Genomic DNA, 13,953 nt, shown 5'->3' with positions numbered 1-13,953 from the left:
CAGCGTGCAGGAACGGTTGACTAATGAGGTGGCGCAGCTGCACCATGCTGCTCTTAACATTTCATTGAATCGCCTCCGCAATATCACAGCTAATTTCTTTACTGAGACAGCCCTTGCTGTTACAATTACATTTCATTAGTTTTGGCTTGTTATGCACAGTTGCTTACGCCCCTCATTGGCCAAATGACCGAGTACGTACAGAGTACCGTGACCGAGTACGTTGTTGCTAAACAGAGAAAGAGGCATGCAAGCATGAGGTAAGTTTCATCCTCAGGACTCTTAGGTTAGCCAGACTTGCAAAACATGATTACCACTGGTTCAGTTCCAGCTACATTTGTCTACTAGGTTGCCCCTTGTAGTTGCATGTATTTTTCCTCTGTAAAAATTAAGGTGCCACGTTGTGCGATTGTTGTCACACTACTAAATTCAAAAGGGTGCTCACTTCACATGATCTCTATTTCTGCTTTGTAAACGAATGACCTGCCAGAATGACCTAAAACACCGCGTGATTTGTTTTTGCAATCACTGTTACGTAAGCCTGTGCATTAGACCTTTACAAGAGCAGTTATGCAGTGTTAGAAACGATATGCTGCTCATCAAGCATATATTAAGGATAATTGTATATAAACTAGCAGTTGCGATGAAGCACACATTTTCTGACAGGCTGTCGACAATTGTCTCGCGCACATGCATCGCCTGCGATGTCAGAGAGTTGTTTTGACTGCTCTGTCCTTCCTCCTCGCTGGTTTCATCTCCTGTCACTGGCAAGGTGTCACTGGCTTTTTCTGTAGCTGCTGGCTCAGGATCGTCTGCAGGATCAGTCAAGTTGTACGCAATGCACATATTGTGTAGGACAGCACAGGCGGTGATAATGTTGCAGGCTCTGTCCGGTGCAAAGTGAAGTGTGCGGTACCTCTGTAGACACCGGAACCGCATTTTGAGCACTCCAAAGCAATGCTCAATTTGGACTCTAGTCCTGCTGTGAGCCCTGTTATATGCTGCTTCCTTGTCTGATGCAGGATTTCGGAAGGGAGTCATTAACCAGGCTCCAGGGGTAGCCAAGATCTCCTGTGAAGAATACAAGAGGAGGATATGTTACATATGTATATACATGTAGGAAATGTCAAGATGATAAAAGGCAAACAGGAAATCACAGTGGGGAGTTTTACTGCAGCTAGAGGGAGCGACCTATATTACGGCAAACATTGGATTGCATTCGATTGGATTTCACACACTCACGTCAAAAGCAGCACTGTCTGTCGAATTGTCACGCCTCGCCCCTATCAATGTCAATGAATTTCCCTTTGTGCCTTCTTGTAAGCTCTTACGTGATCATACTTTCCCTACTTGCTTTGTACAAGTTATTAAGCGTTCACTTTAGCCTTTCAACTATACGTATATATTTCATTCATTTGGTCAGTGCACTGTTGACTATATTTATCCCATCCACAACCAACCTTTGTACCCTCTCTCATCTGCTATGTTCACTGTACATTAATGGTAACATTCATTTTATTGTGTACAAATGGAAATGCTCCAGCCTCTCACCCACATATTTGTAAATTAATCACATTTCTTCAGTGTTTCACCTTTCAACAACTATCCTCTTGTTATCATAATAAACATCACATATATGTTTACACAGCAATTTTCTTTAGACTATGAACCTCACACTTACCTAGCAGCCATTCACCGTCATCAAACAGCACCGAAGCCCTTTGTCGTATCCTGCACATAGCCCAGACAGCAGCGTCGGACAGCTCCCCGGATACCTTGCGTTTACGTGGAGGATTCTGCGATCATGCATGACTCTGCATCACAAATCTGTGCATGCAGAGTAATGTTTGTTACTGTTTCCTTCCCTTGGCAAACTTATTACTACCAATAATACATTTCAAAAAGTATGCGTTGCTACTACATACCCCTAGCACGTTCAGTGCATGGCATCCTTTGTGGCAGTAGTAGTTGCCATCAGTAAAACGTGGATCCATGTTGCTGGGCGCTATGATTGCAACGCCTGTGCCGTCGACTGCACCTGCGTGAATAGAGGTCATACAGGTAGTAGTAAAACGTAACTGAGCGTACTTTTACAACATACCAAGACATCCAGGCAGCCCTGCAATCCCGTAGAATCCACGTTTCACGGCCAGCTTCTCCTGGGGTGTTTGTGGGAAGCGCAGATACTTGGGGGCCAGATTTTTTATGACAGCCAGGCTGATGGCATGTATCGACTCCGAGACCGGGCCCTTGGTCGTGGCGAAGTAGCCTTCGTGAGCTACGTTACCAAGAAAGGCGCCGGTCACGTAGAAGCGTAGTGCCATGAACACCCGTTGTTCAACCGTGAGCGTTGTGGATCGCCATTCCTGCGCTGCAAGTGTTAAGACTGCGAGTTCAAATATAATACACGGGCATCTCATATCCACAGTGCAGTTTTCCGGCATTACTCTTACCAGCTGCAGCAATATTTAATGAGTTAGAGACCCCGTAGAAGCACGCTATAGCAGCACCTCCCCATCGATAAACAAAAAGCAATACATACGTCGCTTCAAGTCTTCGGTGACAGCTTCGCAGACCTCTTTAGCTGCTTCTTTGGACAGCCGGAAGTGCCATATGAATGCATCGTCAGACAGGACAACAAACGCGAACGAAATACGCGACTTGCTTCGTCCTCACATACGCCAACATCCTCGAAAAATATGCGTATGAAAATGAAAATGAAAATGAAAAAAATGAAAAATGCGTAAAGTTCCGTCATGTTTTCTTCGCAGACGACGCTGACGGGGGACGAACGACGCGAAGATTTCCGTCGTCTGTCAACCAAACCCAAATGACGGTTACCGAGATGCGCAGCTGCGGTTCGATGGCCAAAGATGGCCAAGAACGGCCTTTCACGTGCAGGCGACGACAGGGGTCACGCGCGCGCGCCGTTGCCTTGGCAACGGTGACGAGCTGCGCTAAGGCAGCGTTCACACGGGGCAACTTTTTGCAGCAACTATGAGCAACTTTGGAGTTGCTGTCAGCCGGCAATCCCCAGCAACTCGAGTTGCTCAGAGTTGCTGCGAATCGCTCTCCGACCGAAAACTTGAGAAGTTGCTCGTGCATCGGCCAATCAGAGAGGGAAGCATTGCCACGTGACTCCCGATGGCGTTGTGGATTTCATTCATGGGTTCAAATCCTACAGGTGCAGTTGAAAAATAACTTTTTCTTTTTTTACGAACTTCACGGAAACATATCAGTTGCCACTTCTGGAAGGCAATAATGATCTATTGGGGCAATAAAACTGACTGAAATTTCATAAACAGCAGCTAAAGAAAAGATTCCACCAGTTCGATTCGAACCCACATTGTCCGGTCACCATAAGGTTGCTTGTGGGTGGAGCTACCGAGTTGCTGCGTGTGAACGCAGACTCGAAATCGCTCAAAGACGTCGGTTTGAGTTGCTTCGAGTTGCTGGGAAAAGTTGCCCCGTGTGAACGCCGGCTAAGCGATCGTGGCCAAGAACGCGCCCCAGGAAAACTTCCTTCGAAAACCTCGATGTTTGATTTCGCACGCCTAAGGTACAGCTGCAGCCAGACCCCAGAGTGGTAGGTATATTACCTAAATAATGTGTTTACAATTTTTGGACACAGAACAATTCGCAAGCTATGAACCCCGATCACTAAAAGGAAGAACTGACGCTGTTTGCGTGCTGGTGCGGACAGGCACTATATACAAGCAGTACCTCTGTCCGTAACATAAGCGTCATAAACCACTTCCCAGTTTCCTTTTACCTCGCTGTTTGCGAAATGTTTGTGTGCTGTAGGGCGGCGGCTTTTGCTGTTGTCGTAGCCAACTTGAGGTGCACTTTTGACGTTCTGTGTTATAGAAGGACCAGGTGCTGCTGATCCAAGTCCCATCCATCCATGAAACGGCATCAAACAATGTACGTGCGTGCACGACAATTTTGCTGAGAGACCTGTTTTTACACTAAGGTCTTTACGACGCCTCTGACAAATTAGGATCTTCCAGAACAGTACTTTCTTCATCCATGTTCAAGAAGTAAAGAGAATGACTTCATGACTTCTACTGACATCTCACAGCTACATGCCAAGACAAAAGAACTCGAAAGAAGGAAATGAAAAACAAAGAAAAAAAAGGTCCTTTTCAGGTCCACCCAAACCTTTGTGCAGAAGCTGACAACAACAACTTTATTGTGAGATGATGAATTATGCTGATGCAGCGTTGAGATTAAGCCGTTGTTTACTTTTTTGCAATGCTGTACATTACTGCTGGTTAAATGTAAAATGACCCACCTACGTCCAGACATTAAAGGGGCTACCAGAGAAAGGTTGGTAAACCGTTGGTTACCGTTGGTAAACTGCAGTTGCTCTCAGGTACATGTAGAAATGACATTGCACACACACTGTACGGTAACCGGTTACCTATTTGCCCAAATTTTATTTTATGTACATCTGTGTAGACGATGCAGATACACTGCGTATCGCCAGTTTGCAATGTGAGTATGGCACAAGCTTGGGGAAAAACAAGATCATGGTCATCCCAGCCTGTGCAGTGAAGAGGGTCTGGCAAGCCTTTCCCACAGAAAATGCCACAGGCTTCAAGTACCCAAGATCCTAACTGGGGGTACCTCTTCGCACAGCTCGTCTATCACATTTAAAATAAATCAGCATCTGTATTTAGGATGATCTATAGCTCTCAGGATGATGCATGGTTCATGAGTTCAACATGTTGTGTTGAAACACAACACTAGTCCTTTTTAATGAGTCTTGCGGAACGATAGATGAGCACCACTTTCGTGACATTGTGTACCATTGCTACAGTGAACAATTTCTTGAGCAAGACTGATGAACGAACAAAAAATAGAGTCTTGTCTTCCAAATATGTATGTTCCTTGTAACTTCCGTATTTGTTAAGTGACCCATGTTGATGTCCCCCTCATGTAATGCCTGCAATGGCCTTTGAGATATATTCATAAATAAATAAATATCAAAACCGGAAAAAGATGTAACACGTATCCTCTCTTTGTGTGAATGATACATAAACATTCTCAGAAGATTTGTACATAGTCACACTTTGCCTCATTTTGCATAAAGCCTAGTTCCACCTCTTACATCATCTCCACATCTTCATTCTTCAAAGCAGTACAAGGCTAAAGTAATCAGCTACTACATAAAAAGAAGGAGGGGAGGAAAACAAATGCTGGCACATCTAAAATTCGAAGAAACCATGGTGCTTTCACGGGGCTACTCACGGCTCAGTGCTGGATCAGATCCCGATGGAAAACAGCTTTTCTGGGCCTCAGTGATAGATTCCCTTGATTGCATTGACTGTGAGGCACAACTCATTGGCTTGGTGGCAAGTGGGCTTGCGTCTGATAGTAAGATTTGGAAGAAAGGGTGCAAGGAACATCTCTCTACGGTCTTAAGAAGCATAAGAGGCGTGACATTACCTGTCAAGGTACAGCATTTCATGTTGCTTTCAGTAAGTACAACACTCCTCATAGCAGTTACCATTCGTGTTGGGAAAGCATGCTGAAGTTAGCTCAGGCAGTGCATCCAGAACTGTGAATCGGGTTCATAGAGAGCACCTGATGAGAGGGACAGCAACAGTGTCCAGTAAAGACTCCAGGAATTTTGTGCAGGTTTGGGGGACACAGCTTTTAATAGTGTTGATGGAAAGCAGGGTGTGTGAAACACTGACTTCTGGTAGATGAATTCTTGTTATTTATAACCAGGTACCCATGTTCTAGTAATCTAGAAAAAGCCTTGGCTCTCTTGGAGGAAATTGCTAATGAATCTGAGTGTCTTTTGTGGAAACAGGTTGTAACTGCCTTTCTATCCACCCTTCTTAGTTGCCCTAGCAAAAGCAAATATGTAATGCTGTACACCATATCTGATGCTAGCACACTAATTGCTTTGAGTGTTCTCAGGCTTCTGAAATGGAGCTACCTCGTACATACGCTGTGCCATGTCGGCAAGAACATAAATCAGACTGCCTTTACTTTTTAAATTGGCCCTTCAGTGCTTCATGTGACTGCAAGAATGGCACCCCCAAAACAATAGGCAACAAGAATGATTTCTGCAATGTATTGAGCTTTGTAAAACAACAACTTTATTTGAAAATATATTCCAAAAGCCGGGTGACAACCTCATAATGTAGCGTCCTTTACTGCAAACACCGCTCAACACAACGAATAAAAACAGAGCGTAAACGTTTTGTCGCCTATCCGGGTGGCATCAGTACAACAGAGGCCAAAGATGAGCATATCAGCCTATCTAAGAGGGAATCTTACACATCCGATAGGGGGCCACCGTATGTATTACAGGCTGAAGCATCACGCCTGATAAAGCAGGATTCTAAGAACTTTCTAGGGCCCCATCGCTAGTCATGAGCAAAGGTTACTGCACCATCAAAATATATGTCCCTTAGGACAGCAGTTGTAGACTAATTCGGTCCTGTTTAGTTAAGCTAAGCATTAGTAGCCCTGGCAACTGGCTTTTTTAGTCTTGTCCCACGTCCTTTGTCTATCTCGCCAATGTAGGTTGCATCACATTCTATGCACTCAACTTGATATGCACAGTCAAAATGCCTGATGGGCACAGTGCCCTCCGAATAGCGTATGAAATACGTTGGATGAAAGGAATGCGGACCACCGATTTGACTCCTTTGATGTTGTTTTTGATTGTTCTCTGTTGGAGGGATGATGCCACCTGGATAGGCAATGAAACTCTTTATTCTTAATTGTTGTGTTAAGCCAGTGTTCTGAGTAAAGGATTTTACATTATGAACTTTGTTTGAATGATGATTAGTGGCGAGCTTCATACCCTGGGCCACTACTCTAACAATTGCTTGTGGTAGTGTGGCGAAATGGAATAACGAGCCTTGTAGACAATTTACTTGGCAATATATTTATTTATCTCTCATAGGTTGAAGAACCCAGTGTGGTGTTACATAACGGAGGGGCACGTAATCATACAAGACCGATTACCAAAAGGCCTTGCTTTTGACTAGATTAAAATGTGAAGCGATTGTAACATAACAAATGCTGCATGGTGGCGATATGATAGGTTCTCCTCACGAGTTGTCGCCACGGTTACGGTTAGTTGAGAAACTGCATATCCAGGTAGCAGGATCAAATTTTAATTAGGCTACTTTGGCCAACACGCGAGCATAGAGCACAGTGTCAAAAGCCCTTACAAAATAAAAAGAATACTACATCTACGTGGACCCAGAAATCAAGACAGTTTGAAATGCTGTGAACGAATTCCACTACGTTAGTTTTGCCTGAATACCCTTTTCTAAAGCCATGCTGGAATTTAAAAAAAGAAATCGACAGACTCAACTTGGTTGACAACGTGGTAGTACATGATGTGCTCCATTAGTTTACAGGGAACCCTAAAAAGTGGAGCTGGTTAATAGATAGAAGGAGCATAGTTGTCACCTCTTCTGAAGACAGGAATAAGCTTGAGACCTATGTCCTCGACTCGCACACATACTAAGAACCTTTGACACAGATTAACGTATCTTCATTCCAGCTCTTTCACTTTCAGATGTTCATCTCTGTTGAGTGGTCTGTCATTCTTGTAATACAGATTGGAATTGAAATGCAGGTGCATAAGGGATGCTCTGAAAGAAAAGTGTTTGGTTTTAGTCCTCTTAATGTTTCTGAAAACGAAAAGAAACTTCACGGTGACTATTCTTCTGAAATGAGCAATTCCAGGGTGACAGCAAAAAATATATCTCGCCATATCATTATATCCACCTGGCACTTCAATTGAATAATGGCAGTTGAAGATGATGATGATTCAATTTAATGACGCATAAGCAACTCGGGCTATAGTGCGCCAAAACCATGGTAAAACTGTGACTTGTTAAATATCAAACGATTATACTAAAATAATATACTTTGTTGGTTGGTAAATTGAGATATAGACAAAAACATGATATGATAAAAATAAGCAATTGAAGAAAAGGCAATTGTTGGCTTTGTGTGACTGATGTCGAGTTTGCCACACTACGTGTTGAATAATAATGTACGCTGTAGCATATAAAGTACAATAATACACACGCTCAATATGTGGTGGATATGTGAAACCAATATACACATACTTACATTTCAAACTTTCTTGAAAAAGGCAGTCCAAGTCTGTCGGATTTGCCAGACTCTATACAAAGCCAGTAAGCACAGTGTGTAATGACTGATTCATCTTTCGAAGGCAGAGGTGCAGCTACCACGACGCTTCGTCATCTCAATGCTTCGGAGCGGCATAGCCTAGTAAGAAGCCATCAGAAGGATCTCATAAAGATAACTTGGTCGAAAAAGTGGAGGGTTCTGTGGGGGGGGGGGGGGGGGGGGATATGTTTATTATATATAAAAAATAAGAGGGAAAGGTTAGCCACCGGTACTATTCCCAGGTTCTGTGGGATATGTAAGAAAGCATACGCGTTACACAACAGCTACGAGAATGATCGACTGCACCTGCATGGTTTTCAGTACGTAGACTTGGAACTCAAAAATAAATGTGCTAACCTTGTTGATACTACTTTTCCGTCAGGACCACACGAGAGCAAATTTGGTTTCTTTAGTTGACGGTATCATCAGGTCCCCATGCTCCTTTGAAATGCAGCAGACAGAAGTTCGCTGAGGCGAGTGACTGCCGTTGCGGTTCGTCGCTTCTCAGCAGATCAAGAACAGTACACTGCAACGATAGGTGAAACGTTCAGAATATGGTGACCAACTCCAACACCAACCCAATGACCCGAACAAAGAGGATGAACCGGGAGTCACACAAGTTCGCAGTTCGCAAGCTAGGCATACGGCATCCATTACAGCTGACCGGATACGGAAGCATATATCGAAAGCCGTGTACAGCTTGAAAAGAAAATCGTAGAAACTGTTGCAGGTGATAAATGCAGGGTATATTTCTCTTTTTGAGGCTCTGTATCAAAAATATATTAACGTAGAAATGCCATTTCATGAAGGAAATTGACAAATATTGCGTGAACACGTGACGCGTTTGAGCCAATTGTGGGTGTTGCGAGTGGCCCCCGTCTTGACGTCATCTTGATGGTGGGCCGGGGTGGATATTCTATGTAAACGTATGTTTTCTCGGTTTGACGCTAGGCGTGCTGCACTCAGATGAAGTCGAATGTTTACAATTCCAGTTTAGAGAAACCGTGGGGTTTTAATGCGTGAATTTTCGCATGGAGAGTCCTTGTTGGGTGCTTTATCGACTACAAGTACGAAAGAGCTCCCACAGTTTCTGGTCAGAGTCCCTTTAACGCTAAAATCTTTAACGGAATTTTCTCGTACTTTGACGTCCACGATTAATTGAATGTAAATGCGCAACTAACGCTGTTGACTGCTGACTGTTCAAAATTCGTGCGTGCATCTGTACTGAAGCCTTCTGTTGGGAGACCGTTTCCGGCACCGATTCCAGGTACAGAGAGGGTGAGTAGGCAAGGGGCAGTAGAGAGGGCAGAGAGCGTGGCGTGGGAGAGAGTTTTCTTTCTTTTTTTTTAGCATGGTAGCGAGAGTTGTGGTTTGCGCACGTGTACTTCCGGTTGCGTTTCGCGACTTTGGCATATCGAGGGCTGATGAAGAAATCCTGCAAGAGAGACCAGACGAGTCAGAGACAGCATCATACATGCCCCAGAGCACTGTAAGAATTATGTTTATTACTGTCGTGATATTAATTAACGAGATGAAAAATGTAGAGAATTGACTCGCGGAATGTCAATCAGAAGTGCAGCATGGCATGTCCAGGTCGATCGGTCTGACTGTAAGCGGTTCTCCAACAAAGAACTGCTCCAATCAGGGAAAATAAAATAAGAAAACTGGGCCTAAGGCGGCAACCGTATGGAGCACTTTTGCCAACTGAATGGCAGCAGAACTTGAAAGGAACGGTGACCTACTAACCGAACAATAGACGATGGACCGATGAGCCGGTTCCTGAGCCGGTTAGTCTGAGGAGAGGAAGTGACACCACCCGACGGACCCCTGTGCGCCAATGAAAACGCGCTTCACAGGAATGCCACAAGCACGTGACAAAGTCACCTGCGACCATGCCTGTGACCGTTTCTTTTTTTTTTTGGCTTTGCCCTCTTCGCTCAGCCTCCTAGGAGGACACGCAGATGGCCCGTCGCGCGGACTTCGACGTGGATATATTAATATCGGAGGTTTCAAGGAGGCCACTCCTTTGGAACGTCAAACTTGTTCAGTATATAGATGGGTAGAAATTGTTCAGTATATGGACGTCAACTTAAAATATATCCTTTGGCAGGAGGTGGCAAGATGTGTGCAAGGCGAAGGTGGCTAAATGAAACATCAAAATATTATTTGTGGCACATGGCAAATCGGAATTGTGTGAGGAGATAACGGTAACAAAAATGCAGTTTGATATTTCCTTAGTCAGCATTGCAGCATTGCTAGAAACACTCATAAGCCAACATTCTCTTCGTATCTCAAAATTTCTTGTACACACCTGATTTCTAGATGTTATTAGCACCGTACTTTTTCAAGAACCGCCAAAATATCATTTATGTTACTAAACAATGCGCACAGCAGTTTACTACAGTAAGCATTGCCACATCGCGTGCAACAAGCGGTGGTAAATGCTAGGCTGACGCTTCACCATGACAACCTCAGCGCTTCACGTGACAACCTCAACATTCTGCTCCATGCGGTTGCATAGCTTCGTTACCGTTCCGTTCACGCTAAGTTGGCGCTCCGTTTGCCCGATTCAGTTGGCAAAAGTTGCTGCATGCGGTTGCCGCCTAGCCTTGCCGATCAAACTTACTAAAAAGATAGGCACAAAGACAACAGCACTGGACGTCACGGGGCCGTACGTGATCAAAGGCTACCGAAATGAGACTGACCATATTGGTCCAATATGGCACCCGTACAGAATAGCTAAATTGGGAGAATATTTGTCCGCAATGCAATACACTCACTATGGAAACAAAGCTGCACACGTTACGCCATTGTTTAAGGGTGTTGATTTACACCGAAAATGGATTCAGTCAGGGCACCACTCAGTTACACCCCAGATGGTGTCCAATTATAGAACCTCTCCTGGAGGGCGTATTTCCATCTTGAGGTGTTGACTTACAGCAAAAAAAGTAATCAGTTATGGCATCATCCAATTACACCCAAGAAGGTGTATAAAATTTAAGAGTGTGCGGTGCATACGCTTAGGGTAACAAAATGTTCTGATTCTGGTGGCGGGGACCCACTGTGCTTAATCTTTGAACATGCAGTGTGAAGAATGGAGGAGCGACAAAGGGCGGAGCACAACGTCTCTCATGGGACCAGTGCTGTGTACTGGTCAGCATGAAGGGGCAGCTTCACATCCATCGCTCATCCTTGCTGTGTTCCCCAAACTTAGTGCCTAGGTTTGGACAACTCAAAGCCACGCCGAGTACATCCGCGAGGCTAATGTTGCGAACGGCGTCTTTCAACATGCTCTTGTCGTTGCTTCACATTGCTGCTGCTACTGCTGCTCTGTGCGTTTGGAATCATACAAACGACAAGACAGAGGGGCGTCTGGGTTACCTTCAGCAACCTTGCACCATTTCGTGTCCATGAAAACCAATGCCAATTTAATGGGTGTCTCCATTGCAGCGGAGGCTCTTGTGCAGACAACTCCTGGGTCGGTTCGTTGTACCCGGTAGCTTTCAGTGCCGAGAGGCAAAGAAGTGGAGGCAGCACCTTGCACTTCGTTCATCTGCAGTAAGTTCCTCAGCGTGGTATAGCACGTATCACGGCTGTGGCACCCACAAGCAGTTAGCCGTTTCATGCATGCTTTCGAAGCTTTCCGGCAAGCTTTCACTGCTGCGACCAACTGAAAGAGCTTGTAATGCCGAACGTCAGTAAAAAACCGCACAACAATGAACAAACCACTGCGCAGACTTCATGAGCCCCGCTGACATTCCTCAAATACAAGAGCTGGATATCCTCAGGTATCCCACGAAAACTAACTCACCACCCGCTCATTCAAGTAATGCACGGCACAAACGCAGAGCACCAGCGAGAAGCCACTACCACAACGATTCCGCTATACAGAAGCGACGGCAACGGCGGCAAGCGATACCTCCGTTTCGACAAGAGAGAATATTAGACCTGGAGGAAGCTTAGGGCAGGGTTCCACACTAGCGACTGTGAAGCAAGCTAACAAAGTCGGGATGGATGAAGAAACCATAGATATCTTGCAGAAGAGCTACTCCGGCTGCACATGTGCCTATCGCTGGGGAGACTATACCACCGACGAACTACCCGTTTCAAGACGGGTCTACTCCAGGGCTGTCCCCACTCACCAACGGTTTGTTAACATCTACAGGGTGTCCCAGAAAACGTGTGATTGAATTATAGTAAAAAAAAAAAAAATACGCTGCTAGAATCATGAGGTCAACAGCGTATTATCCTGAGCATGAGGTCAACGCCTGATACGACGTTTCCCAGCGTGACTTGAATTTGAATGCTTCAAAAAATAAAAAAAGAAAGAAGAAAGAACAAGAGAGAAAAAAGGGAATAAGAGGACTTGAGTGTGGTGTGAGTTCGCTTGGTATGAGTTGTCTTAGTGTAAGTTGTCTTGGTACGAATTGTCCTGGGGTGAGTTGTCCTGGCGTGAGAAAACATGTCATTGAATTATGTATAAAAACTACACCACCTAGAATCATGCGATCAACAGCATTTGTTCTTACCGGGTTTTCGCCACCTCCTGACGTGAATGCCGTGTAACTGAAGTTTATTTATGTAAATTTTGGCGAACTGAACTCTGTAATTTGCCAAGTAAAGTTCTCTTTTTTACCCCACCAATCTAACGACCGTGACTAATTTACTCAAATTAATGATAATTGACAGGGATATTGAGGAGCTATCGTATCGGAAAAAAATTGCCTCAAATCATGCTCTTCGGAGCTCCCAAAGGAGAGCGTGCGACGAATTGTTCAACGCAATCGTTGTCAGTCCGACGAAAGGAGGTTGGAAACCCAGCCCACACCGGCATCGTATGGCTTATCGCGTCCGGCTTCCGCTGGGATCGTGCCTTCCCTCTTCCAATTTCAAGGACTGTCACTTTTTCTACTATCACTCTGTGGGCTAGGTTTGCAACCTCCTTTCGTCAGACTGACAGAGACTGCGTTAAAAAAATCGCCATGTGTTCTACTCGAGTGCATTGAAAAGCGTGATGATCGGCTATTTTTACCGACGGGATAAGTCCTGAATATCACTGTCAGTTATCGTGAATTTGAGTAAATTCGGCACGCCCTTCATGTTGGTGAGGTAAAAAGTGATTTTTACGTGGCAAATTTCTGAGTTCAGTTCGCAAATGTTTACATAATTAAACTTACGTTACATGGCATTGACATCAGGAGGTGGCAAAAACCTAGTAAGAACAATCTATTGGCACGCTTCTCCAGGAGTTGTGTTCGCGATGCCCTCGCTTGAGGCGCCAGCTATGGGCTAGTAATCCATTCTTCATCATGGCCAGAGGAATGGCCAGAGGAACTTAGTAGAACTTTAATAGAACGGCTGGAAGAACTAACCAACATCCTCCACGTCGAGTGAACGATTCTCTCGAACGGCTTCTCGGCCACCTCGATTGGCCGCAATTAATCGAGGGATAAGTCTTCTATTCTTGAAAGCAGTCAGGCGTACTCTGAGAAACTCAGGAGCGGTTTTCGTGTTCCACAAGAAGACGAAAATGTGGGACAATTTCGATTTGCTTTCGTTTGCAATATTACGCATTTAGTGTACGTTTTAGTGTACATGTCATTTGTGGAATCCTTACATTTTCTTCGGTATAGGTGAAATTCTGACATTTTTTGAAATAAACTGAAATAAACTCTGAAAACCCGGAAACCTACATATAATCTACGCAGCGTTTTTCATAGTGTGTTAAATCCTCGTGATGAAGTCAGTGTTCCGTGGCCAATTGCCAGTGACCTATGCGCC

General features: G+C 44.7%; 1 protein-coding gene across 1 annotated transcript; it reads right to left on the bottom strand.

The window, feature by feature from the left end:
• Positions 1 to 580: 580 nt before the first annotated feature.
• On the bottom strand, positions 581 to 2,650 carry LOC135372274 (putative nuclease HARBI1). Its single transcript, XM_064605926.1, has 5 exons — positions 2,540 to 2,650; positions 2,099 to 2,368; positions 1,923 to 2,035; positions 1,679 to 1,824; positions 581 to 1,068 (listed from the first exon to the last, which is right to left on the bottom strand). Exons 2-4 carry the CDS (start codon positions 2,319 to 2,321, stop codon positions 1,780 to 1,782), a joined length of 381 nt encoding a protein of 126 aa, XP_064461996.1. The 5' UTR covers positions 2,322 to 2,368; positions 2,540 to 2,650; the 3' UTR covers positions 581 to 1,068; positions 1,679 to 1,779.
• Positions 2,651 to 13,953: the final 11,303 nt, after the last annotated feature.

This window comes from Ornithodoros turicata, unplaced genomic scaffold (genome assembly GCF_037126465.1).
Source record: "Ornithodoros turicata isolate Travis unplaced genomic scaffold, ASM3712646v1 Chromosome137, whole genome shotgun sequence".
Classification (NCBI taxonomy): Eukaryota; Metazoa; Arthropoda; class Arachnida; order Ixodida; family Argasidae; genus Ornithodoros; species Ornithodoros turicata.
The sequence above is the reverse complement of the archived record's forward strand: the minus strand, read 5'-3'. Positions and strand labels throughout refer to the sequence as shown.

Bases quoted from the DNA above. Each gene is read 5' to 3' on its own strand.
- LOC135372274 (XM_064605926.1), bottom strand. From the start codon at position 2,321: ATGGCACTACGCTTCTACGTGACCGGCGCCTTTCTTGGTAACGTAGCT. The intron at 2,036-2,098 runs GTATGTTGTAAA...CTATTCACGCAG, and splicing joins AGGGCTGCCTGGATGTCTTG to GTGCAGTCGACGGCACAGGC. The intron at 1,825-1,922 runs GTATGTAGTAGC...CTGCATGCACAG, and splicing joins ATGCACTGAACGTGCTAGGG to ATTTGTGATGCAGAGTCATG.